Below are 26,511 nucleotides of genomic sequence, written 5' to 3'. Positions count from 1 at the left end.
GAGAAACATCCTCCCGTACCCCGAGGGGCGGGAGCCGCCTCGCTTTCAAAAGGCGGCGGCCAATCAGCGCCGGGCGCGCGGGGGCGGGGTTGGCCTGTGGGGCGGGCGGCGGCGCCGCGCGCGGGGGCGGCTGGGAGCGCGCGGAGCGGAGCGGGTGTGACGCAGCTCCCCTCCCCCTGCGCGGCGGCACCGCGGGAGCGGAGCGGTGAGGCCCGGCCCGGCCCGGCCCGGCCCGCGCTGCCCGCCCTGCCCGCCCTCCCCTGGGCGCCGGCGGTGAGCAGCGGGGCGGGGAGGGGGCGCAGCGGGCGGGGGTGGGGGGCGCCTCGCGGCCTTTGTGTTCGTAGCGGCGCTCCGGGAAACCGGGCCGGCCTGCGCCCGCGGGAGGTTGGCGGGGGTGGGGTGGCCCCGGTTTGAGAGGCCCGGAGCGGGAGGGAGAGCTGAGGGTGAGCGTTCAGCGCGGGGGGAGCCGCGGGGGAAGGGGGCGCGTGGGAGCCCGCGGGCCCCGCTCCGCCTGCTCCTTTTTTGGGGAGCGGTGTCCCCGCGGGCTTGGGGAACGGGCTCCTGCCGCCCTCTCCCCCGTGCTCGGGGGCTTTCCGTGGTTTCCGTTTCTGGTATCGGGTTCTGGAAGAGGTCCCGGGGTGTTCAGGAGAAGGGGAGCGAGGAGGGGGACACGGGCTGGGAGTGATGGCGGCAGGAGAGCCGGTAACGCTCGGGGGGGCTTTGCTGGGGGGAGGACGCGGGAAGCGGCGTGGTGTGCCTGGTGAAATCCCGGGACAACGGCGGGCCTGTCTCCGGGGACGTACAGGCTAGCTATCGGGAGAGTTATTTAAAGTTATGTTAATGAATTAGTTGCCTTCTTTGGATGTGGGTGGAGGTTTATGTAATATTATTGTAAAACCGTAATTAGAGCCCGCCAGGAGTGAGGGGATGGCTCCTCTTCGGCTGGGGATGGCGCTCAGCGAGTGGGAGAGGACTGCTGCATAAAAAATCCCCAACTCCTGTGAATCCTGCTCCGGTAGTTCTTCAGTTCTCAGCTGCTGCTGGTGTTCCTGCAGTCAGGGGCTCTCAGTGGGCTTTCATGGCACAGCTCAGAGCCCGTTTGGTTAACACAGCGGTTTCTGTGTGCAGTTGTGAGCCCGGGGTCTGCCAGCAGCGTCTGCCTGGGTTGAAGGGGCTGCGGTGTGTCCGTGGCATCGGTGACCGCTTCAAGCTCACGTTGTGTTGTGGCTGAACCTGAGGGTTGGTAGGTAAGGACGGGTGGGTGTCAAGGGAAAACAAAGCTTCAAACCCCACAGGAGGGTGAAATCTGTTAATAACTTCTTTGCATATTAGAAAATAACACTTCAGATTTTTTCTGTAATGAAAGTTGGTATTTAAAAACCCCTCAGTGTGCTGACTTGGGAAAAGCAGTGGCATAAACCAGGGGAGCAGCGAAAGGGGGAGGTGTTTTATGAATTGCAGGTAGGGTTTAGAGTAACAGGATTAAACAAGAACCGAAAACTCTGTGGACCCTTTGTAGCTGGCCTTCGGGAAGACTTGCTTTGGGGCAATGTGACCAAAAATAGCTTATGGAAATGGAGAAGAATGTGGCTGAGGTGGGTGTGTAGAGTTCAAGCAGTGTGCTTGCATCAGGCATTGGGATAAAATTTATCTTACAAGTGTAAAAGAATAGGTAGGGTTTTGAAGGCATCCTTATAGGTGGGGTGTAGCATAAGGGAGAGCAAGTCGTGAAGCGTGGGGTATTGGGAGGCGGGTGGGGGGTGATGGATGTTCTCGGAAGCTGCGTACAGTCGTGCTGGAGCAGAAAGGATGGATTTTGAGGGAGTGAACTGGAGGTGGCTCAGCGATTTGTCCTGTGATGCAAAGCCAGGTCCTGCTGGAAAATAAAAAGCAGGTGTGGCACCGCCAAGGTGAGGTGCTTAAGGGAGAGTTGGAGGTGCAGCTGGGGGTGTGCGTGGCACGGGGGGGGATGCAGCCCCTGGTCCTGCGGAAAGAGCCTGTTGTGAGGCAGGCAGCGTGCTCTTCCAGGAGGCAGCTCTGGGCTTGGGGTGCTCTGACAGTGTGTCAGATCAGCTTTTTCTTTCTTAGATATCAGAATCTTTTTTTTTATTTAAAATACTCTCAGTGGGCATAAGAAAGTCAATAACGACTTGCATGTGTGAGTGGGCAGACTCTTAACACCACAAAATCGTGACATACCTGCTGTTCTGAATAGTTGACTATTACCCAAAGCATCTTTTGAGTTACTCTTTAATGTAAGTGTCAGCTACTGCTTGGCTCTTCCCTGTTTTAGTCTCCGGTAGTGTTGGGGTGGATGGCTGCAGAGCTGTGGGTAGCTACGACGGCTCAAAATCCAGATTTGGCTGTTCCTAGAAGAGGTGGTACGGGGTTTTGGGAAAATAAATACTTAGGTATTTCATGGATGGGCAGATAGATTTAGTGATTTTGCTCTGGAGGGGCTGTGCGGGGCCGCAGTGTATGCTTCCTTTGGGTTAGGAGGATCTAAAAGGGGTTGGAATTGGGGACCTCTAGAGAGGCTGTCAAATCTGGGCAGGGGTAAAGGTTTTGAGTAACCTGTTGCAACCAGAGAATACCTGATAGGAGTTTATTGCTATCCTGGATGTTGAGCGTCCTGGAAAACCTAAACGGAGTTAAAAAAAAAATGCCAAAATGCTCAAAGTTAGTGTGCTGTTACATAAAACAGTGTTACCCTAACGTGGTAGTTTTGTAAATCTCCTCGGTATGAGCTGTGTCTTAGAGTTTTCTAAACTTATTAGTTCTGCATGGCCGTGGATTAGCTAATGCTGCCAACAGTAGATTATTTTTTTTTTCTGGATAATATTGGCATTTTCAGTGGTGGAGCTAACAGGTGTTAGCCCCAGTACAGAAAAAGACTACAGGTTTCTCTGGAGTATAGCTAAGGATCTGTCATGATTTTATTTTAGCTTGTTTGCTTTTGTTGAAAAAAAGCTGTAACAATGTGTTTGTCCTTGAAGAGATTGGAGGGAGGTTGCATTACTAAATGTGTCTAAAACGATGGGTGTTGTAAAGATAAATGGGGCCTCTGCCTAAATGGGGTAAAACTGCCCCAAACAAGTGTTTAAAAACAACTTTTAGAAAGTTAAATTCCCGGTGCAGCCCCGTGAGCAGTTGATGGGAAGCAGATGGAAGGTGTATTCCTGTAATTCTGGTGCAGTGCGTTTCCACTTCTCTTGTTTGAAGGAGTTGGCAAGTAGGGTTGAAGTGCAGCTCAGCCCTGTGCGGAGCCCCGTGCGCCTTCTCGGAAGCCTTCCGGCCTTGGAACATCTTCCAGGCGTCGGGATGGCTGAGCACAAACGAGTCTGCCTTGCCCAGCGTGCATCAAACGGGGTAGGAAGAGGTGTGGGAAGTGCTGTTAGTGTTAGATGTTCTAGAGGGTTTTGTTGAACGCACAGATCAGGGGAGTAGTTGAATTTATTAGTGTTTTCAGTCTGTAAGGCGTACAGAAAATCTAGCCATAATTAAGGGTGGAAGGCAGCTTACTTGTGATGTCACTAAAGCATTTGTGTTCTTACCCCATTTAGGGTTCTGACTTTCAAATTGCTTAGTGTGACTTAAACATGCTGTCATGCGTTTTATGGCTTAATTACTCAAATTAGATTGCTCACATCAACAACGAGGAGGATGAGGAATGAGTTTGCAAGATAATCTTTAAATAAAAGCTGAATTCTTCTTTCCAGGTTTAGGGGAATATCCTGATACATCCTGAAAATGTTTAACAAATCCTTCGGAACTCCATTTGGAGGCAGCACTGGCTTTGGGACAAGCTCAACTTTTGGTCAAAGTAAGTCATACACTGACGCTGACCTTTCAGGTTTTTTCCTGGAGGTGCAGCCAGAGGGTCAAACAGGGGTGGCGGCTCATGGTGTGGGCTGGAGTTGGATGCTGCTGGGCTGTCCAGCTCGCTCGCTTTGCAGTGAGTCGGGTTCAGGAGCTCTGGGCTTCTCCACTAACCCTTTAATTTGGGTAGATACCAGGATGCCACATACAGTCCTTGAAGCTTCTGTTTTTAAAAGGAGTGGAAACGCAGATGGTTAGCTCAAGGCCATCTTGCCAGGGTGGGGGGAAAGAATTTTTTCAGTCAGGACTGGAATATGCTGGGAAAACTTGGAAGGGAAAAGCCCGTAATCCGAGGAGTGTCTTCTGGAGATGCACGTTGTGAATACCCCAGTGAGTGAGGTTTTAGCCATTAAAGCAGACTGTGCACTGGTCTGTGTGCCCTGTTCATTAGGAAGGAAAGGCAATAGTTCTGTTTATATTGCTCCTGAACCAAGGAGTGAGAAGATCAGCTTCCAGTGTTTTTACATTCTGTAGAAGTGGCTGACTCAGATATTGTAGCCTCTTGCTTCGAGAGCTCTGTATTAATTGTAGCACTTCACGTATCCCGGCCGCTGGTGTAGCGGCGGCGATGCACAAACTTCTTTTGGGAAGCTAAAGAGGCGGTGGCAGCGTTTAGTGTTCTAGTACGTGTTTGGTTTAGGTGGAACCCCGTTCTAAGTGCTGTTTTTTTTCAGATGCTGGCTTTGGCGCTACCAGCGGAGGAGCGTTTGGAACATCAGCCTTTGGGTCGAACAGCAGTACTGGGGGCCTCTTTGGGAGCACACAGACAAAACCGGGTATGGCTGGCTTAGGGTCGGAGTGGAACACAGTCCCGGAAGAAGGATGTTGTGAAAAAAGGTGGAGGGGAAGGAAAAGGGGGGAAAAAAACCAAACCCAAGCAACTGTCAACAAAAGTAACAAAAACCCAAACAAACAAAAACAAACCAAGGAACTGATGGTTGCAAATGACGATTGGTCTGTTTCTGTCTTCAGGAGGGTTATTTGGCTCGACCACCTTTAATCAACCAGCCACCTCCTCCACAAGCACTGGCTTTGGCTTTGGAACATCAACGGGGACATCAAACAGCCTCTTTGGAACGACCAGCACTGGTGGAGGCCTCTTCTCATCCCAAAATAATGCTTTTGCCCAGAATAAGCCAGCTGGCTTTGGAAGTGAGTAGAAGTGCTGTGTGTCTCTTGAGCGTTGCTTCTTTTCTCGGGTTGAGAAGCGCTGAACTCTGGGCGTACGTGTGGACCTGGCCCCAGCTTTGGTGGCTTTGTCTCCTGAAGGGGATATAGTGATGTTATTGTGGGCCGTGGTAGCCAGGAGTGAGCCTGGTGTGCTGCAAAACCTGGACCTGCTGTTCTAGTGGGTGTTAAGTTGAAAAAGGTGGTCGGATGGCATTTTCTATTCTTAAATCTCTTTTAGCGCTGCTTGATTTTAGCTTTTTATTCTGCTGTTGTAGAGCAGTTACTGGTTTTGCTTCTGGCACTAGAATGCTTGAAATGCCTCTTGAAGTCTGCCCTAATTCCCCGAACCAGAAGCAACTGCTTGAAGATCCCTCTGAGAAGAAAAAAGAAACCTCCCCGATTCCCTTTTGCACATCATTTTCTTAGCGTTGTCGGGAGTAGAACGAAGTGGCTGCCGTGGTTATTCTGGTGTTCCCTGGGGTGATGAGTTGGGGGCAGACTTTTACAGCAGAATATTGCATGAGCAGACTATTGGTTTCCAGCACTGCTATAATTATTTTTTTTTCTAGCCATTTCTTCCGCTTCCGAACTATTTTGTAATTTGAACAAAATATTGGGGTTTAAGTTTTAAAGTTCAGGTTTGTTGTAGTACTGATGCTTTTATTTTTATTTTTCAGATTTTGGAACCAGTACCAGCAGTGGGGGTCTCTTTGGAACCACGAACACTACTTCCAATCCTTTTGGGAGTACGTCTGGCTCTCTTTTTGGCCCAACTAGTTTTACAGCTGCTCCAACTGGCACGACCATTAAGTTCAACGTAAGTTCTAGCTTTCCTTTCTTGATCAAGCCTGTTTGATGTAGGAAGCATTGTGTTTTGGAGTTATTTGTGTAGTGTCTTGGTCACTGAGCTGAAAAAATGAGCAGCTCACACGCAAGTGTGCAGTGTCCTGAGATGATTTGAAAACATCCCCTTTAGCGGAACTGTTGTGGGGGGAATAGGGTGGATAATTAACTCTGAAGGACTAGACTTTTTTTTTTTTCATTCTGAATTTGACAAACTTCTTAAACGCTGGGGAGTAAGGCCCTCTCCAGACTTACTAGGCTCACAGCTGTTGTAAAGCAGCTTTTAAAATGGAGCCCTCTCAGGAAGGTAGGAAGTGCCACCGAATCCAGGGTGAGCAGCACTAACAGCAGTGAGGGTTAAAGACATCCTGGATTGGGACAGAATAAGTTTAGTTCTCTTATAAGACAGCTTGACTTTGGGAATGTAAAGTACAACGTGAGGACTGATCCCCTGTGTTTGCTGGGTGAGTTCCCTTTTAGGAAAGGGTTGAATAACACAAGTCCCGTGGCAGTTGAAACCAGGGGACGGCCAGGAAAAGAAACCGTTGTGGAAAAGGGGTAACTGGTATCTGCTGGGGAGAGGCTGCCTCTTTCCCAAATACTGGCTCCTGCCAGTGTCAGCCCTCTTCACATCTAGACTGAGCTGATTTAACAGACCAAGACTATTATGGGATGTAGGCAGAACTGTGACGTTAGCTTGGGCGGTTGGAGCGCCGTGGAGGCCCTACTTCCACAGTGCGATTTAAAAAACGGGGGATAATGAGACCCACACGTTGCCAGGGCATTTGGATCACAGATTTACGTAAACTGCTTTTAAAGTGAAACTGAAAAATAGCTGTGCTGTGTTTTGAGTGTCACGGGGGTAAATTCCACTGCTGATTGCTACCGAACGTGCCTCGCCGCTGGGTGAGGCCAGCACTGCCCAGGTGACACTAACACCCCGCTTCAGGTCCTGTGCTGAATTTAGGTTTTAACAGCATCAGCCCAGAGCACTAATTGTATTAACAAAAGTCTGTTTGGATTTTAAATTTGATATTGTAACATCTTGCAGCCACCAACCGGTACGGATACTATGGTAAAATCTGGAGTTAGCACCAACATCAATACCAAGCACCAGTGCATTACAGCTATGAAGGAATACGAAAGCAAATCTCTCGAGGTCAGTCGATGAGTGTTCAGACGTGCTTCCCTTGTTTGGCTGTTCCTTAGCAGGGGTTTAGTAGAAGGTTTTTTGACTGTAATAAGTACCTTCTGTGCTCATTAATGCCAGTACAACCTTCGATATCTGCATTGCTCGCAGAAGAGACGTATCAAGTAAAACACTTAATGCATCATCGTATTAATCACATTTGTTTTTAAATGCTTAACACTGCAGTTTTGGAAGAGCTGGAATTCCATCTCGCTCTATACCACCAGGGTGAGAGCTCCTGTCAGGAGTGATCCTACACTGATGAGATAATGGTAGAATCTTGTACAAAACTCAGATATTTAATAAAAACTGGTGTTCCCAAACATTTAACCCTGAAGCCTTTCCATTTGGGTTGACTGAGCTGAGACTTCAAAACAGGTCTTCTACTCAAAAGATCTGAAAAAGCTCTGAGAAGTAAAACTGAAGCCCAGGCGTGAACTGCAGAGCTACGTCTAAGTTTAGGTCCTGTCTATGGTGTCCATTTTAAAAATCGAGGCGTTACAGCTTTCCTTGATGTCCTCATCCTGGAGTTGGCTAGAGGGCTGTGTGAACATGCTAATGACACTGTTCTGACCCTACCCTGTGTAAAACAACGTGTAAAGAACTGGATTTCCCTTTACTAGGAGCTGCGTTTGGAAGACTACCAGGCAAATAGGAAAGGGCCCTCAAATCCTGTAGGAGCAGGAGCAGCTGCAGGCTTGTTTGGGTCTTCCACTGCTACGTCAAGTACAGCTACGGGACTTTTTGGCTCTTCTACTACTAATACGGGCTTTTCGTATGGACAGAATAAAACTGCTTTTGGAACCAGTAAGTACTGCCTGTCCCCTGTCATTACTACATGCAAATAGTCTGTTGAGCTGTTTAAAATTCTGTCATTAAAAAAGACGAGGAAATGCTGCTCTGAGCTCCAAATTTTACTAGTTGCATTACCAACATGCCATAATCGGATTCTTCGCTGTAGAAATTTGTTTACTCTGCAGGGGTTGCAGACTTCCTCCACATCCCCCAGGTTCTGCGGAAGCCAGTTGGTTAGGGCAGCTGGCTCTGTGAGGAAGCCAGCTAGTTCCCACGGGTGGGTAAAACGATTTGGAGTAAAACCACCAGAGTGGTGGCAGTGATCAGCAGGGTGATGGCATCAGGCGGTTCATGGTGGAGTCAAGATTCTGCTTCTGCTAATGAGCAAACATAAATTCCCTGCAACTGGACAAGTTAATTTATAGTAGCTTAACTAGATTTTGTGGAGCTTTTCTCCACAGTGGATCAGGGTTGGGATGTGGGCTTGCTTATATGTTGTGTTGTCCTGGTTCCACGTTGTCTGTTTTGGCATCATTGCTCAGAAAGTAAAAGGTATAAAGTAATTAATTTACATAAATGTGTGGTTGCAGGTCATTTGTGCCAACCAGTTAGTGCACCTTTTTGAACTTAGTGTAAAATAGTGCTGAAAAGCTCACAGATTTTATTAGCTTCTGATAATCTAAAAGTGAGTGAGTATTTGTCTTTTTGTGGAGTTACTGTGAACAGAAGATCAAAATCCTGCGGTCTGGAGGAACAGAAGCAACTACCTGCTGTAAGAAAGGCTCTACTCCTGGGTTAGGATTGTGTCTGTTCTTAACAACGGGCACTGCTGGGCTTAACCTGGGCTTGCTTGAGACTTGGGTGGGTTGAGCTGAGCTGCTGTCCTCGAGAAAGATCAGCGTGAGGAGGAGCAGAAGCTCTGGTCTATGTTTTTATAGCTTTTTTACCACACGTAAACAGCCCTCCTCCTTCGGGGAGGAAAAGGGGGCCGGTGTTGAAGGTGAGGTAGAAGTTTCTGCAGCGGGAGTTGTGCGGGTTTTGGAGCTGAGCTGCTGCCTGCCCGTGTCGTGCCCAGCGAGCTCTTCCCAGGCCCTCGTGGCACGATTTGCTTTGCACAGTGGAGACCAACCGGGTCGTATGAAAGCTGGTGCCTTTCTGGTCAGCTCTGTCCGTGAGGGAAACTTGCTGGTTGTGCTCGGGTGTTGTGCTCCCGCTGGCTGCGGGACAGGGAGGACCCGGTGCAATACCTGTGCTGACGACGCTGAGGTTTTGCTGTTCTGTTGGGACAGAGAAAAAACATCTTTTCTCCTGTTTGAATCGAGGGTGGAAGTGCAGTGGGTTTGGATACATACTCGAGGGTTTTCTAACCAGTGTGTTTGTGTTGTAGGTACGACTGGCTTTGGAACAGGAACAACAGGGGGGCTTTTTGGTCAGCAGTCTCAAACTACAAGTCTGTTCAACAAACCATTTGGTCAAGCCACAACAACGCAGAACACTGGCTTTTCTTTTGGGAATACCACTCTAGGGCAGCCGAACACGAACACAATGGTAAGATAAATCGTTTGAACCCTTAAATGTGTGAATTGTGGGTAGCTACTCCAGCCAGACGCAGGAGGTTGGGATACAGAGATTTAGATCTTCCTCAGATTGTAGTACAGCTTCATAAAACGGGGCTGCAGAGCTTTGAACACCGCTGGCTGAGCTAGCAGCTTCTTGCCAGTCAAAGTTTTTCATTCATAAGTGGACAGCAATACAGCTTTTAACAAGTCACTTTTCCCATTCCCTTCTTGAAGCAGTCTGCTCTCTATCAATTCAAGTACTTCTGATCACGTTCAGATAATATAATTCCATTATTAACATTCTGTGGGAATTCATTAACAATTCTGTACTTTCTGGTGACTACTGGGCAGCATTCGTGGGCTCTTTGGACGGAGACGTGCTACATAGCTGTAACCTGTTGCCTAGCTAGGGGCTTTGGCTCCAGATATTCTGTGTTCTCTCTGAATACGTGGTGACTTCTCCCGGAAAACCCTGTGAAATGTTTCTTTCCCATCTCCCTCACTCAAAGTGATGAGGAAATTTCAATATCTTTTTAAGCTTGGGGCATAAACTCTCTGACTTTATTTTTAATTTCCTTTTTGTTGCTATTTCTCAGAGAGCGAGTAAAGCTTCTGAAATGCTTTTCACCCACCTTCTTCCCCCAGTAAGAGGGGTGATGTTGTAGCACCATGTTCTTAACTGACTGTGTGTTCTGTTATCGTCAGCGCTCGGCTCCGAAAAGCTCTGCAGTGTTCTCTTAACCTAGTTCCTGTTTGTAGGGTCTCTTTGGGGTAACCCAGCCCTCGCAGCCTGGAGGCCTTTTTGGGACAGCTGCCAATACAAATGCTGGTACTGGATTTGGAACCGGAACTGGCCTTTTTGGACAAGCCAACACAGGATTTGGTGTTGGCGGTTCGGTATGTCTGTACCTTAATAATAAAAAAGATGAATAAAATGAGAAAGGAAAATAAAACCAAATAGCTCAGAATCCTGTTCCTGGGTTTTGGCCTCCAGGAAAGTCGCTTTGTTTTAAGAGTTAAGATGCCCATGATGCAAAAATAGTGTGGTTTTGTGTAAACTGAAGGGTAGAAGCATGTGTAATAAAACTAATGTTGTAGAAATTTTTTTAGCAAGTCAGGAGTTGAGTGATAGAAGATAGTAAGAGAGAGGGAACATCTCGCTGCCTGTTTGTTGCTGGGGATGCCTCGGCATGGTGTTGAAAATTGTGATGATGACTTAACTGAGAATGAATTAGATTTGTAATATTTAGTCTTTTTGTTTTTAATTGAGTGAAAATAGTTGTTTCCAGAAGGTGCTTGCCATGTACTAGTGCATGCGGCTTGCGAATAACACACCCCTCTTGGGAGTCTGGGTTGTGTGCTCCGAGTTGTGCTTGGTGTTAGTTCTGCTTTAGTCTGTCAGGTTTAGAAATTCATGTTTTCTTCTTTTCAGACCCTGTTTGGTAACAAACCTGCTGGATTTGGAACCACCACGACCAGCGCTCCCTCGTTTGGAACAACCACTGGCGGCGGCCTCTTTGGTAACAAACCAACCCTGACTTTAGAAACCCATACAAACACTTCTCATTTTGGTACATGTTAAAAAAAGTGGGATTTCAGTCACTTAAAGCTATACTGCATATACCACACACCTGGCTGCTGAATAGCACCTGCGAAATGATTGTGAATGTTAAGATTCTCGGGTAAGCTGTGCTTCTGATGCAGGTTGCTGCAGGGAAACATCTTGGGTGCTGTTCTGCACCTTTCCTCTTGGTGTACTCCCTGGCTCGAGAAGGGAGGTAGCTGAGTAAAAGTACTGCTCGTTCAGTGAGTGCTTAAGGGAGGCTGTAACCTGTAGCTGACAACTCTTGAACTCAAAGAATTCATACAATGTAGGGGTTTAAGAGGCTGCACATGCACTCTGGTTGCAAATCACAGAATCCCCGAACCCTTCAGGTTGGAAAAGCCCCTCGGGATCATCGAGTCCAACCCTCAGCCTGACTCTACAAAGTTCTCCCCTACCCCACATCCCCCACAGCTCATCCCAACGGCCCTGAAACCCCCCCAGGGATGGGGACTCCCCCCTCCCTGGGCAGCCTGTTCCACTCTCGGACCACTCTTGCTGGGAAACATTTTCTCCTCCTGCCCAGCCTGACCCTCCCCTGTGGCAGTTTCCAGCCGTTCCCTCTTGTCCTGTCCCTGATCCCCTGGGAGCAGAGCCCAGCCCCAGCCTCTCTGCAATGTCCTGTCAGGAGCTGCAGAGAGGGATGAGGGCTCCCCTCAGCCTCCTCCTCCTCACCCTGAACACTCCCAGCTCCTGCCCTGCCTCCTCACAGGATTGATTCTCCAGCCCTTCCCCAGCCTCGTTGCCCTCCTCTGCCCTCGCTCCAGCCCCTCCAGATCTCTCTCGGGTTGAGGTGCCCAAACCTGGACACAACCCTCCAGGTGTGGCCCCCCCAGTGCCGAGCACAGGGGGACTGTCACCTCCCTGCTCCTGCTGGTCACACCAGTGCTGATCCAAGCCAGGAGGCCGTTGGCTTTCTTGGCCCCCGGGCACGCTGCTGGCTCCTGTTCAGGTGCTGGTCAGTGAGAACCCCCAGACCCTTCTCCCCCAGACAGCTCCAGCCACCCCTCCCCGAGCCTGTAGCCACGCAGGGGGTTGTGGTGGCCCAAGGGCAGGACCTGGCACTTGCCCTTGTTGAAGCCCATCCCGCTGGCGTTGGCACCGATCCGATCTGTCCAGGTCTCTCTGTGGAGCCTCCCTGTCCTCACGCAGATCGACGCTCCCGCTGCACTTGGTGTCATTGCACATTTACTAATGATACACTCTAAGGAGGCAAAGGAGAGCTGGAGGAAATGGGGTAAAACCACAGTGATACCTGTAGCCTTATGGCAGGGACAAGAAGATCTTGTACTGGAGTGAGGGTGAAAGGGAACAGTTCTGGCTTCACTGGTAGCTGGTGATGTGCTTTATGGTGTGAAGGATCGAAGTCCTGAAGAACTGGGTCTGGTGTTAATGTTGGCCTCTGATGCTGCTGTGAGAGAGCTGGTGTGGACTGAGCGTGTGGTTGAGCAGGAGAAAGGGGCAGTGACAGCTCAAGTAAATGACAGGCTTCCTTCGCTGCACTTCTGTTGAAATCTGCTTTGTTTTTTTTTCCTTCACTCAGAGTAAGCAAACTGTATTCCTGAAAGGGAGCAGGAGTGGGGTTAGATCCTGACCTGTCCTTTGGTGGTTTTTATATTTTAATATCAGCAATCAAGTAAAAAATGCAACTAGCCTGTCAGAACAGAGGGAAGAAATGGTAAATTCTGGCTGCCAGGGCAGCAGCTCCGCAAGTGCAGTGTCATTGTGGTGAGCAGCCTTGGGCGAACTGTTATCACAGTGTTTGTGACAGTCACTTCCAGGTCCCTTGGGCTGGTGTTCTCCGAGATCTTCACAGCCACCTTGGTGTGGTGACATGGTTTGGTCGTGACCCAGACTGCTGCACTGTGGTTTTATTTGCCTGCATTACTCGCAGTGGTACAGCTTATAGGAAAAATGGAGTTTGGTTCTGAGGTGATTCTGCTGTTGGTCCACGACTGCAGTTTTCTTGTTAAATTCTGTCTTTGCATACTCACCAGCCATAGGATGGCTTCAAAGTTTCTGTTTAAAAACTGATCTGGCTCATGTTAGATTTGGGTTGTACTTAGTTACAATTAGAGGTGTGTCTTTGAACAGTGTTCTTGTACAAATCCGAGTTGTTACCTGCTTTGTGGGCGAGGATCAGAGACGTGCGTGTGTGGTATAAACAGTATAAAATGGGATTTGTTCCTTCCAGGCAGTTGAGGAAACTTAATACATTTTATTCTGTTGCTGGATGCGGCATCATGTTTGTTCTGTCTTTCAGTAAAACTCTGAAGTTTGTATCAAATTGAAAAGCTTAAGAAGTCAAAGCAGTATTTTCCTGTACTGATGCTTTCAGTATTATGTTCATAACTCAAAATACTTTTTTTTTTTACCACTGACATCCCTCCTTGCCAGTTTACCTTGGACTGTTGTGTCAGATTTGACCTTAGCTGTGGCAGGGCTGTCTCTGAGCTGGTGATGCTTATTCATTTAAAACCGCGTTTTTAATTTCATCTCTGATACTGTTAGATTAACGAGCTACTGCTTCTGTTCTTGAAGGTTTTGGTGCCAACACTGCTGGAAATAGTTTGTTTGGAAATAAGCCTGCAACTGGGACTCTGGGAACCGGACTTGGAACAGGGTTTGGAACAGGTACATGGTTTATCAGCTTATTCCGCGTCAGCCTAAGCACAGTCCTCAAACTTCAGTGAAAATACAGCCTTGGTATTACTTCCTAACTCTGTGTAAAGGCTGTAGATGTTTTAGCCTGAAGCCTTGAATCTCAGCCTCAAATCGGAGGCAGGCAGAGCTTGCTAACACGATGCTAAGTAGTGACCTTTCAGAAATGGCAGGCGGCGCTGCTTACGGGGTGGGCAGTGGCTCAGAAAACTGGTGTCCTCTGTGTTCAAGGCTTCTCATCGAGTCTTGAGTGCCTGCAGCGTTCATGAACGTGTTAAATGTTTCTTGGAATTTAATCAATAATTGATTCTTTGTCGCGGGCTAAATTAGCTTGTAAGTTTGTTGCGGTCTTGTAAATGTTGGTCATCTCTCCTGCCACAGCTCTTGGGGCGGGACAGACTTCTTTATTTGGGAACACCCAGCCTAAACTCGGGGGAACGCTGGGAACAGGAGCGTTTGGAGCACCAGGGTTCAATACATCAACAGCTACTCTGGGCTTTGGAGCCCCTCAGCCTGCTGTGGGTAAGTACCGTCACCCGCATCCCAATTGCTGCTTCCTCCTTTGTTTCAGATGTGCCCGATCACAGGAGCACATCCCGCCCCAGTGCTTCGGAGGGGAAAAAATGTTCGAGTGTCTGAGGCCACTTCTGTCCTCAGTAGCAGTGCAGACCACGTTAATAACATCTGGTTTTGCTAATTCTATGTATATATTTTTAAGTAATTCAGAGTTGCTTACCATTGCTAATTGCTAATAGTTGCAGCTATTTTGGAGCTTTGTCTTCAAGATTACTGACGTAGTTCCCATCATTGAATTTGGGGCAGCAACAGTAGGTGCTTACAGAAAAAAAGGAGCAGTGTAGGCTTAGCTTCTCCAGTGTTTCCTGATAGGATGGCTAGAGGGACTTAATTAACAGCTATGCTGCGCTGCTGGGGAAACGAAGAGTCTTCAGCTTCAGGCACTCGCGCTGCCATTTTGTAAGTGAAAACATCTGCCACGTCCAGCAGCGTTCCCCTTGTTTAGCAGATGTGAGCACTTTGAATGGCCCCTGAGGCTGCCATTTCAGGAAAATGGTTTTAAATTTGGGGCAGGGGAACAGTGACACACTCATGTGGTATATGACACTGGGAAGACAGGCCCGAGAAAACTGGAGGATGTTCAAGGATCTCCTCCTCTGAGCTCAGGAGTGTTCCATCCCACTGAGTGTGAAGTCAGGTAAAGCAACGGGTCCCAGCAAAGCTCCAACACAAAAAGGAGTCTTAAAGGAGGCACGGACAGGAGCAGGTAGTCTGGGAGGAATTCAGAAACGTTGTCTGAGCATGCAGGGATGGGTATAGGAAAGCCAACGCCCAGCTGGACCTGAATGTGGCCAGGGATGTCAAAGGCAACAAGGAGAGGGCTTCTCGAAGTGACAGAAGAGGTGTAGGGGTGGCTGATGGGCCTGAGGGTCACGTTGCCATGCAGAGACACCTGGGTGGGCTGGAGAAATGGGCTGGCGGGAGCCTCGTGAAGTTCAACAAGTGCCGAGTCCTGCCCCGGGCAGGGACGGGCGCAGGCACCAGCACCCGCCGGGGCCGATGGAAAGCAGCCGGCAGGGACGGGCCTGGGGGGCGCAGAGGTGGCCGAGGGCGTCCTGGGCTGCAGCAGGAGGTGGCTCAGGGGGTCCCACCCCTGTACTGCAGGGAGGGGGCCAAGAGGACGGAGCCAGGCCCTTCCCAGCAGTGCCCAGTGCCGGCAGCAGAGGCCCTGGGCGCAGGCTGGAACACGGGAGGGTCCCTCTGGGCATCAGGAAACGCTTCTCACCGTGAGGCTGCCCCAGCCCTGGCGCAGGTGGCCCTGTTTGAGCAGGGGGCTAGGAGAAAGGTGACCTTCAGAGGTGCCTCCAGCCTCGCTGCTCCTAGGAGCACCCCTGAAAGTAACTTCTATACTAGTTACGACAGGTAGAATGTGGTTGAGGGGAGTTATGTTCTCATCATGATGAAATACTGGGTGTGTTGCAGTCACATTTTATATATTTCTGTCTTGCTTCCATCATACATCTGTATTTCTTGTGCTTGGATCTCCCTTGATGTAAACCATTGTTTCTCAGAATGGTTGTGGTGTTCTTTGGGAATGCACAGATTCAATCTGTTTTTCTTAGAATTAAGCTGCTTTAGTTTGCTTGAGGCACTTAATAGTGTGAACACTTATTTTAATGGGAGTTAAAATTAGATGCTAGAAGACAGACAAAATTAAGAGGCTGTTGTTGTAGAGGGGGCTCTAGATCTGTAAGTTTGATTGCGGTAGCAAGAATATCAAAACAGCATCACAGATCTTTCTTTTGTTCTTTAAAAGATATTTCAGAAGTCAGATGTATGAGTGAAAGGTTTTGGCAGGCCAGGCTCATTCTGCTGATCTGTAGCTCTCCATGTCCTCAGCTTTTCACAGATAAAAACTTACTGAAGGTGGTTGCAGATTCTAACGAAGGAATAATCTGATTTATTCCTTGAGACTGCTGCAGAAATGGCAACTGAAAAGCAGGGGAAAGGAATGCTGCAGTTTGTGTAGAAATTTGGATTCCTGTGAGGAGATCCTCTGATTGGAGAGGTGTCTGTGCTACCTACCTCGGTTCTATTAGTAAAATCGCTAAACCTCAAAAATTATTTTCTTTTTATAGCGCTGACAGACCCAAATGCATCAGCTGCCCAGCAAGCCGTCCTTCAGCAGCACCTCAATAGCCTGACTTACTCCCCCTTTGGAGATTCTCCACTCTTCAGAAACCCCATGTCAGACCCAAAGAAGAAAGAAGAGGTAAGTGCACAATAAACTCACTTTGAGTGAATTTCAAATGACTTGAATTCAAGTTCTGTGCTCGCTGTCTTCACGTAAGTACGCAGTGAGCAGCAAAGCAAGTTGCCATCTGTACGCTCATACTGGTGCAGTGGCTTTTTCTGCTCCCCAGGACACAAACTGCTTATCCTGTGGCTTTTTTACTGCTTTTGACTACATCAGAGCCTTGGCTTTGGTGTTTTATGCTCACTGCTGCTGGCTGAGAATAAAGATGGGTAATTGTCTGTGCATGGAATATTTTTAGTGCTTAGCTTGAGCTTTGCTCATGACATCTCTTATGATAGTCCCTGTTGGTTTGTTTTAAAAGACAACAAAACAAATGCTTTTCAGACTTTCTTTTTAAGTGTTAAGGGAGGTTCTAAACGGTGCATTCCAGGGACTAGAGATGACTCCTGCCCAGCACAGAGCCCACCAGCACAGCTGGCCGCACGGCTGCAGAGCAGGCTCTGCCTTCAGCAGCGCCCACGCGTAACGCTACCAGGGCTCCCGTAAAACTTATCTGTATAGAGCCACCTCCCCTCCCTCCTCTTTGGCTGATAAGAGTTGAAGTTCCCTGGTGAAAGCACACGTGGTCACACTCTCTAGACTCACATTTGTGGACCCCTCTGGCATTAGTGTGGCCCCTCTGTCCATCCCACAGCCCTGCCCAGGTCATGAGCCCTCTTACCCGCTCCCCAGCGCAGGCTGGTTTAGCCTGGTGCTGCAGAAAGATGCATGTGCTCACTCATTTCACAAGCACCTTGTACTCACAGGTCCCTCAACACCAGCACAAGCCTTCTGCCTCTCCCGTATCCCTGCTGGGACCCAGGCCCCCCTCCTTGTGTGCTAGTCCAGCTTGAAGCTTGCCAGTGAATTCCACATGGACACCCCCTACACTTGAGGTCTGGGGCGATGGAGGTTCTGTGGATGTTGCAGACACCTTCGCTCACCCCAGTCCACCCCCAGTAGATACACCTGGGGCACACACTGGTCCCATCCCAGGGGCTGGAGCACAGACCTTCACCTGCTCCAGGCACTGAGGCTTCCCCTTGGAGTGCCCACACCCCCCTGTGAGACCCCAGTAGCTGTCCCCAGATTCACTCAGCCTGGACAGGAGGTCACCAAATCCTTCAGGTTGGAAAAGCACCTCGGGATCAGCGAGTCCAACCCTCAGCCTGACTCTACAAAGTTCTCCCCTACCCCACATCCCCCACAGCTCATCCCAACGGCCCTGAAACCCCCCCAGGGATGGGGACTCCCCCCTCCCTGGGCAGCCTGTTCCACTCTCGGACCACTCTTGCTGGGAAACATTTTCTCCTCCTGCCCAGCCTGAGCCTCCCCTGGGGCAGTTTCCAGCCGTTCCCTCTTGTCCTGTCCCTGATCCCCTGGGAGCAGAGCCCAGCCCCAGCCTCTCTGCAATGTCCTGTCAGGAGCTGCAGAGAGGGATGAGGGCTCCCCTCAGCCTCCTCCTCCTCACCCTGAACACTCCCAGCTCCTGCCCTGCCTCCTCACAGGATTGATTCTCCAGCCCTTCCCCAGCCTCGTTGCCCTCCTCTGCCCTCGCTCCAGCCCCTCCAGATCTCTCTGGGATTGAGGTGCCCAAACCTGGACACAACCCTCCAGGTGTGGCCCCCCCAGTGCCGAGCACAGGGGGACTGTCACCTCCCTGCTCCTGCTGGTCACACCGGTGCTGATCCAAGCCAGGAGGCCGTTGGCTTTCTTGGCCCCCGGGCACGCTGCTGGCTCCTGTTCAGGTGCTGGTCAGTGAGAACCCCCAGACCCTTCTCCCCCAGACAGCTCCAGCCACCCCTCCCCGAGCCTGTAGCCACGCAGGGGGTTGTGGTGGCCCAAGGGCAGGACCTGGCACTTGCCCTTGTTGAAGCCCATCCCGCTGACGTTGGCACCGATCCGATCTATCCAGGTCTCTCTGTGGAGCCTCCCTTGTATCCAGGGTGCCCCTCCCCAAAGCTCTGCCTGCAGCTGCTTAAGGGCCCATCAGTGAGTTGGTTGGAGACTTTTGGTCTTCAGTGGTGTTTCCGCTGCCTGTTGTGAACCAGCTTTCGGTCTCTGGTTTTGTTTGTTGCTTCCCCTTTATCCCCTTTGTGTTTTTCTGTAGTTGAGAACGGTCAGTGTGAGGCTAATGGCTGGACTGGATGATCTTCAAGGGCTTTTCCAACCTCGATAATTCTGTGAAAAGGTCCTTGACTGGAGAGCCTTCAAGCAGGTGCTCTCACCCTCCACAAACCCTTACAGTAACTGCCATGAAAACTGCAATTCTTCATCTTTTTGTTTCAGAGGCTGAAACCAACTAACCCAGCAGCTCAGAAGGCCTTAACAACACCCACCCACTACAAACTGACTCCGCGTCCAGCGACCAGAGTGCGGCCGAAGGCCCTGCAGTCAGCTGGCTCTGCTAAATCTCATCTCTTTGACGGTCTTGACGATGACGAGCCATCCCTGTCCAATGGTGCATTCATGCCAAAGTTAGTTTTTCTTTTGTGTATGTTGGAGGGAGGAGGTGGTGCGAGAATCTTCGGATCAGATGAAGTAAACTGTATAGAGTCCTAACTTTTGTGACTGTTTTGTGACCTGGTTCAAGTATGAATAGCAGTAACAGTTTTTGTGTAACATTTGAATAGAAATATTTTCTGTAGAGGAGGTGGAAATGATCAGCTTAAACTGTGAAGGCCAAATAAGCTGTAAAATGAGATCAGCCTGTGATCAGAGCAAAGCTTCTGTGAAGTCAAGCAGGAATGTTATGAGGAGAGCCCGTAGGGTGTCATACTTCCTCCTTCTGAAGGAGAAGTGTCGCTGGGTTTGCTAACGCACCGGTATGAAGAAGGCAGATTTCTGACGTTTTCATAGCCCGGCACTGGTTCTGGTTCAGACGCACAGGTGTTTGTGAGAAGGGAACAGTGCTGCCACGGGTCTGCCCTGCTGAAGCTTTTGGGTTCAGTCTTCAAGAGCACCGGTGGCAATTGAATTGAAAAGGGGTTTGGAAAGCTTTGGCGTTTAGTTAACAACAACAACAAAAAATGTTTGGAGAAGGATGCATCAGTCCTTGAAAGTACTTCTAAGCATAGGCTTTTTTAAAAACACTTAGTGACTTGGGTGAACTTGGTTTGTCTTTAATTTAGCCTGAACCATCTGTTCCCTGGGAGAGAACGGGGTAAGAATTACTCAGGTGTTTTATTGAAAAACACCAAATGAACAAAAAATCGGAGCAGAGGGGTACTCAGGTGACTGAGTGTAAGTGCTGATGTTCAGTGATCTCCAGCCTGCGGGCAGCGAGCCCTAGCCTAGCCCTGGACTTGCTCCTGAAGGGGCCCTGGAGTGAAGAACCCCTGGCATCCGTGGGCCAGAGTTCCTCTGCAGGATTCTGTGCTTCTGCGGGAGAAGCTGTTTTGTAAAACAATTCTGTGCTTTACTGAACTTGGGTTTTGAAGCTTTCAATAACTTGCGGGTTTCATTCTTACTCAAACCAAAGCCTTGAATTGAATTCTTAGAAGGGTTTTTATACCTCAGCTCCTGCAGTGCTCTTACAGAACACTTGATATGTGGGAACAGGTCGCACAGCTGGTTCCTGGCCCCTGGAGCATGTGAATTAACACAAAATACAGATTTATGCAGTGGATATATGCAAATTTCTCTCTGGTGTTTTACTTAGGAAGAGCATCAAAAAGCTGGTTTTGAAGAATCTCAACAGTAGCAATCTCTTCTCACCTGTTAATCGAGAAAATGAAGACCTGGCTTCTCCTTCGGAGTATCCAGAGAATGGAGATCGGTATGTTGAGTCATCGTGCAGGTGTTTATGCAAACTGGTTATGCTTGTCTCTAAATTATTTTTAATAGAATAGGTGGTTATTTTCAGGGATGTTGTCTTAGCTGTTTATTGGAAGCGACTTGACCTATTGTGAGATTCATTTCCTCTTAAGCTGTATATTCTTCCTGTGTGGTCACATACCGGTGGTATCCATCCAAAATGAGGAGTTCAGAGAGGAATGACCTCTTTTCTGGATATTTTCTCTTCATTCCCTGTAGCAAGAAACGAGGCCGTTTATTTCTTGAGGAAGCGATAAACCTGACCTGGAGGTGAGAAGAACTTCTCCTGCTTAGTCCTCAGGAACGTGGGAACTGCAGGGAGGCTCCACTGATCCAAATATCTCATAATAGTGTTTCCTACATATTAAAAGGAGGAATCTCTAAGGCCGTGTGTTCTCTACATGCTAAAATGAGGACTCTCTAAGGCAATCTCTTCCCCCCAGATGCCTGAATACTGACTTCCTCTAAAAACCTGTGGCTGTATTTCAGATGAACTCTTTTTTTATTTTTTTTTTTAATCAGAGGCTGGAAAAATTTTTGACCAGCTCACCATTTTGATTTTATTTAAAGCAACTAGAAGAAGTGATTATGGGAGGGGGAACCTTGTTTCTGATCACCTTAGTCCTGACCTGGGCATTTCATAACGGGGCAGAGGCGTTTGCCTGTGGTGCCAGCAGTCAGGCACAGCAGGCAGCTCCCTGAAGCTGGAGTTTTGGACCGACTGTCACTGGAGCGTCCTCAAGTTTGATTTGATCACGGTGCCTGCAAGACTTAATCATCCCATTCTTCTAAAAGTGTGTGTGTTTTGGGCACAAATGTCTGTGACAGTCTGGTTCATGAGTCACTGAGTCGTTCTGGTTGGAGGTGACCTGGGGAGGTCTCTGTTCCTCACGCAGGCTCGGTGCTGGATTCAGACCTGGTTGTTGGGGACTTCACCCAGTTGGGGAGTCTCAAACCTCTGTGGATAGAAATTCTGTTCTCATGGATTTCCTTGTTTTAATTTTACTTTTTTTCTCACCCTTCTGCCACACCTATCTGTGGAGAGCCTGAATTTTGTCTGGGCTGTTGGAAGGCTGCTATTACACCCCGCTGCAAACCTTCTCGCCAGGCTGAGCAACACAGTTCCCTCAAGCTCTGCTCACAGGGCGTGTACTTTAGTCCCCCAACTGTCGTGGTACCCCTCTCCCAGTCTTAACCACTGTCTCTTAGTGGGAGCCCAGATTAGATGCAGAATGGCAGAGGGTGTCTAACAAGGGCAGAGGGAAGGGGAGCAATCGCTTCCCTCAGTCTGCTGACTCTGCAGTTTGTGTGGTGGTCCTGTTTGCTTTCTCTGTGAAAAGACAGCAGAATTGTAATGTTGACATAAGTCCCTTAGAACTAAATAATTCAACTTTATTGTTCATTTCTTCAGGTTCTTTCTGTCGGTACCTCCTGATGAAAACCACAGACAGGATGGTGAGCGAGAGGAGGAGGAGGACCCTCATGAAGTGACGAGGTTTTACACGAACCCCATTGCCAAGCCCATCCCACAGAGCCCAGAGAACACCGTGCAGAGACGCCAGAACAACGTGGACGACACCATTGTGGCTCTGAACATGCGGGCGGCCCTGCGGAATGGCGTGGAAGGCAGCAGCGAAGATGCCTCGTTTCATGACGATTCCCTCCAGGATGAGCGCGAAGAGGAGCCCGAAACTCTGCATCATCTGCACCCTGCAGGTTAGACTCTGCATGGGCAGCGGGCGTGTAGTTCCTGACAGCTCTTCATGCATGCCTCAATAAAGTTCTCTTTTGCTGTTTTAGACCCTCAGCTTTTCCTCTCTTCCCTTCCCTCCTCTTTAGAATACAGATCTTGCTTTTCAGTCTCCTACCTAGTGTAGAAACTTTTTCTGCCGAGTCAATGAGCAGTTAAATTTCATCACCCAATTTTGTATTAGATTGAGGTGGTGAGATGCATGAGAGGGAGGAGGAGGACCCAATCTGTAAGTATTCTGCAGTCGTAGACTGAGTTGGCTGTCATTCGGGAACAAGATCTTAGAGTTAGAAATCCAACATCTGGTAGTTACCCACGTTCAGACTGCCCTGTAGGGTTTGCCAGGACAGGAATGAACATAGAACATGGTTGTGTCTCTAGACCCGTCGTGCGTGTGTTTTCAGTCCTCTCAGTTCAGTCTCGGGGTTTAGTAAAACTGGAAATGATGGAGAAGTGTGAAAACGTGATGAGAGGTCTTGAGTACATTTCCCTTAACTAAGACTTTACGGCTGTTGAAGTGGGGATGTATGTTAGAGGGTTTGTTTTGTTTTTTAAACTCACGAGTGATCTGGAGAAGGCGAAGAGGAAAAGCTTTGTTCATCCTTTCAGGTAATATGTGGCATCTGATGAAACTAGTAGGTGTCATGTTCAAAAGAAAGGCCTTCAGGCATTTTGTAGGTGCAAAAAGTTTTTTGTGAATTTTAAAGATCATTAGGCAGGTTAATAGATTAAAAAAAAAGTCATTGGAGGCTGTTAAATGTAAAAGATGCTGCATCTTGGTCAGCAGGTGCCTGAGCCCCCAGATTGTTAAAGCTGGGACAGTGTTTCTGTCAGGCATTGCTGTTGCATTTTTCCCTTTCCCTGCGCTCGTACTGATCCCTGACAGATTGCTAGGCTGGAGGAACCTGGCATAACAACCGTCTGAACTTCCTCTGAAGGCTGTGGAAATCAGGCAGTTTCATTTCTCTGGGTTTGTTGTGCTGATTCTCAGTTCATTTGGGACCTTCAGTTCAGGCTTGCAAAATGAAATGGAATGAAACTCTGGAAATGTTAAAGCTGACAGCTTGCTGTCAGCCTGCTTCTCAGTGGATTTTCTGGTGTAGGAATTGTTCTGACGAGAGCTGGCTATTACACCATCCCGTCCATGGAGGAGCTGGCCAGATTTACCAACGACAGAAACGAATGTATTGTGACAGACTTCACCATCGGCCGCAGAGGTAAGTGCTGGCGGCTCTTCTAGGGGCTTGAAGAGTGATTTTACAGCCACGGAACCCAAATCTGAGTGCCGTGCCCTCGGTAGGATTGTGAATGGTGCCCTTGCACCATGCACAACTCGCGCCAAAGGTTTGTAAAGTCTCAGCGTGGTGGCACCAACAGCTGGTGTTACGGGGCGGCTTGAGAAGCCTGACTGAACAGAACAAAAGCACCTGCAGGTGTTGAGGTGCTGCTTGTTCTTTGACACAAAACTTGTAAAATACAAACTTGCTGGAGCACTGAAGCAAACCTGAGTTTTCAGATCTTAGTTGCTATCTCTGCTGAAGTTGACTGAGCTGTAGTGAAGAGCCTTCAGCCCAAACTCTATTCTTTACTGCTTTTACTTTAAAAAAGAAAAAAATCACATGGTGTATACTATTTTTTTTAAAACACTTTTTCTAAATATGCTGCGAAGCTGAGGGCACACTTAATATTTGTGTTGGCAATACGAATAGCCAAGTGATAACAAAAAGCTTTCTGTGCAAAAGAAATGACTCTAAAGTCATCTTCAGTATTTTCACACTGGGAAGGAGTCGCCGCTTGTACCTTGTTCCAGAGAGGTGACAGAGCCCGGGGTGAGGTGGGGAAAGGAGGAGTACAGCAGTCGTGGGGTTCTTGGCCCTGAGATTCTCTGTGGACAAATTGGGATGGCTTGTTTTGTTTTGCAGGTTATGGATCAATTTACTTCGAAGGAGACATAAATCTGACTAACTTAAATCTGGATGACATTGTACATATCCGTAGAAAAGAAGTTATTGTTTACCCTGACGATGAAAGGAAACCCCCTATTGGTGAAGGTTTAAACAGGTAATTTTTAAATGTGTGTGGGAACAGTGGCTAGTAAGGGTGTTTTTTATAATACTGACAATCTACTGCGTTTGCAGGCGGCCCCCAAGAAATCTAAATCAGAGATGTGCACTCACATTGCCGCATTACACAGTTATTGGATACTTGCAAGTTTCTGAACCAGAAATAGAGTTTAAAAGCTGGTTTGAGCCCCCGTGTTCAGTGCTCAGCTCCTATGTGTGTACTCCAGTAGCTTTGCTCTGAACCTTCTTGTCTCTTACACTTTTGCCCATCTTTAACAGACGAGCAGAAGTTACCTTAGATGGAGTCTGGCCTACAGATAAAACATCTCGTTGCCTGATCAAAAGCCCCGAACGCCTGGCAGAGATGAATTACGAAGGCAGACTGGAGTCTGTGTCTCGGAAGCAGGGCGCCCAATTCAAGGAATACCGCCCAGAGACTGGATCCTGGGTCTTCAAGGTAACGTTTTGCTCGAGCTGGAGAGTGACTTACAGGCATACTGGAAGTACTCCCAAGTTAGAATTACAAGTTAGAACTTGTAATTCCAAAATTCCGCTCAGCTTCTGTGAAGTGTCTCCCATCCTTCAGCTGGGTGCAGACTGTCCTCACCGAGCTGATCAGAAGTTCCTTGGATGGCCAAAGACCTGCCCACGGCGGATGTTCTTGGTCTGTCCAAAAACTGAATTTGTTCCAGCTCTGTCGGGTGGATGCTTACCCCAGCTCCTTGTTCGGACCTTTCCCAAGCGGCTGCCTGAAAACTGAGCTGTGACCTGTTTGCCCTTCTCGTTACGCAGGTGGCACACTTTTCCAAGTATGGCTTGCAGGATTCAGATGAGGAAGAGGAAGAGCATCCTTCCAAAGTGGACGCAAAGAAGCTAAAAACTGCGCCCGCACCGCCCCCAGGGCATCTGCCGCCCCAGCAAATGACCCTAAACGGCAAGCCAACGCCTCCGTCTCAGGTAGAAGGAGGACAGTGACTAAAAGGGAATTAATAAAATGAAATTTGAAGAATAGCTGGTGCCGAGGGAGGGGTTGTTGAAGTAAGGAGTAGCCTGGAAACCGAAGAGTAAAACCTTACACAAACTTGCACTAGTAGTAGTTCTGATCTCTTGAGTGTTTGCATGTTCTTTTTCCTTAAGACACTTGACATTTCATACTGGGGATGTGTGGGGGATGGGAGGGCTTGAAGCCCTTGTTTCTTGTTTAACTTCTGGTCTAGATGGAGTTTGGCATATTTGCCCCACTTACAGAAAAAAAAGTTGTTTTTTGTGAATATCGAGTATATGCTATAGAGTTATAACACCTTGTGCTGCCTGCCTTGAGAATGACATCGTGCGTTAATTTGACTTGACCATCATGTAGTACGCAAGACTGTACGCTTCATATTTTAAGAATGTGCTCTATTTTTATTAAAACTTACTTTTTTAAGGCTGGTTATATGCTGGATTTTTAAATGTATTTGGTTGGATGTGACCGCTTCTAAAGCTCTGTAAAACATCCCCAGCAGTACACCCCTGTCTTACCCAGGGAAGTAGCACTTCAGCCAGTTCATTGGTAACCCCTTTAAACCTCTCAAATCCTCACATTTTATTCACTGCTGACTCTCAAATCTTCACATTCCGTTTAATTTAAAATCAAAATTTCATTTTTAAGGTTTGAAGGTCAGTCTAGCTGCAGTTGATACGCTTTTCCAAATGTGACAATGTCCAAATGGCAATCTCCAAACTAATTCCATTTTCCAAATGTAAGTAGTTTGGCTATTGTCAAGCTAAATTAGGAGCCGCTTCGTTGTGGGTGAAAAAACAGCCGGTTTGAAAAGCATCCTGGCATTGAATATTAGATATTGGAATATCCTCTCTGTGCCAGGGGTTAACGGTAAACGTTTGTGAACTACCTATAGCTTTTTGAAGTAACCTGTTAGAAAACAGAAGGCAAGTGCAGAGAGCAGATCTTTTAAATTTTTTTTTTTTTCCTTCCCCCAAACTGGGTTCCCCATTGCCTAGGTGCAAAAGTTAAACCTCCAGCAGGTTAGGCGTGCCGGAGGGCTGAGCAGGGGGGTTTAGCAGCCGGGCAGGACGTGCTGAGGGGGTTTTGCTGAGGGGTGTGAGCAGGCTTTCTGCCTTGCCCCCGGTACTCGGGCGCGCGGCGCAGGGCGACCTCCGAGCTGGTGGCTCGCCGAGGCGTGGGCCACGTGCCACCGTGCTGCTTGGCGGGTGGCCAGCGTTCGTGATGTCTCGTAGCAGAGGGGGAGAGTTTTATATCTGCATCTCCAGAGCCAAAGCATGAAAAAGCTTAAGTGGCAGTACTATCGCATAGGTCAAGCACTTCGTTTTTTTTCTTTTTCCTTTTTTTTGTTTGTACTGCGTCTTGTTC

The 26,511-nt window shown here is 48.5% G+C and overlaps 1 protein-coding gene across 1 annotated transcript in view; it reads left to right on the top strand.

Moving 5' to 3' along the window:
* The first annotated feature begins 129 nt into the window (after nucleotides 1-129).
* The window catches only part of LOC141966758 (nuclear pore complex protein Nup98-Nup96-like), a 42,955-nt gene continuing 16,573 nt past the window's right edge, over nucleotides 130-26,511 (top strand). The window contains exons 1-20 of the mRNA XM_074919840.1: nucleotides 130-273; nucleotides 3,720-3,823; nucleotides 4,554-4,655; nucleotides 4,852-5,031; nucleotides 5,727-5,866; nucleotides 6,944-7,051; nucleotides 7,705-7,888; nucleotides 9,264-9,424; nucleotides 10,195-10,332; nucleotides 10,868-10,955; nucleotides 13,580-13,672; nucleotides 14,081-14,221; nucleotides 16,354-16,487; nucleotides 18,801-18,988; nucleotides 20,173-20,289; nucleotides 21,739-22,043; nucleotides 23,181-23,294; nucleotides 24,000-24,138; nucleotides 24,420-24,597; nucleotides 24,933-25,097. Of these exons, the coding sequence (XP_074775941.1) occupies nucleotides 3,751-3,823; nucleotides 4,554-4,655; nucleotides 4,852-5,031; nucleotides 5,727-5,866; nucleotides 6,944-7,051; nucleotides 7,705-7,888; nucleotides 9,264-9,424; nucleotides 10,195-10,332; nucleotides 10,868-10,955; nucleotides 13,580-13,672; nucleotides 14,081-14,221; nucleotides 16,354-16,487; nucleotides 18,801-18,988; nucleotides 20,173-20,289; nucleotides 21,739-22,043; nucleotides 23,181-23,294; nucleotides 24,000-24,138; nucleotides 24,420-24,597; nucleotides 24,933-25,097 (2,748 nt within the window). The 5' untranslated portion in view covers nucleotides 130-273; nucleotides 3,720-3,750. The remainder of the gene's footprint in view (nucleotides 274-3,719; nucleotides 3,824-4,553; nucleotides 4,656-4,851; nucleotides 5,032-5,726; nucleotides 5,867-6,943; nucleotides 7,052-7,704; nucleotides 7,889-9,263; nucleotides 9,425-10,194; nucleotides 10,333-10,867; nucleotides 10,956-13,579; nucleotides 13,673-14,080; nucleotides 14,222-16,353; nucleotides 16,488-18,800; nucleotides 18,989-20,172; nucleotides 20,290-21,738; nucleotides 22,044-23,180; nucleotides 23,295-23,999; nucleotides 24,139-24,419; nucleotides 24,598-24,932; nucleotides 25,098-26,511) is intronic.

Source organism: Athene noctua, chromosome 1 (assembly GCF_965140245.1).
Source record: "Athene noctua chromosome 1, bAthNoc1.hap1.1, whole genome shotgun sequence".
Classification (NCBI taxonomy): Eukaryota; Metazoa; Chordata; class Aves; order Strigiformes; family Strigidae; genus Athene; species Athene noctua.
The sequence above is the reverse complement of the archived record's forward strand: the minus strand, read 5'-3'. Positions and strand labels throughout refer to the sequence as shown.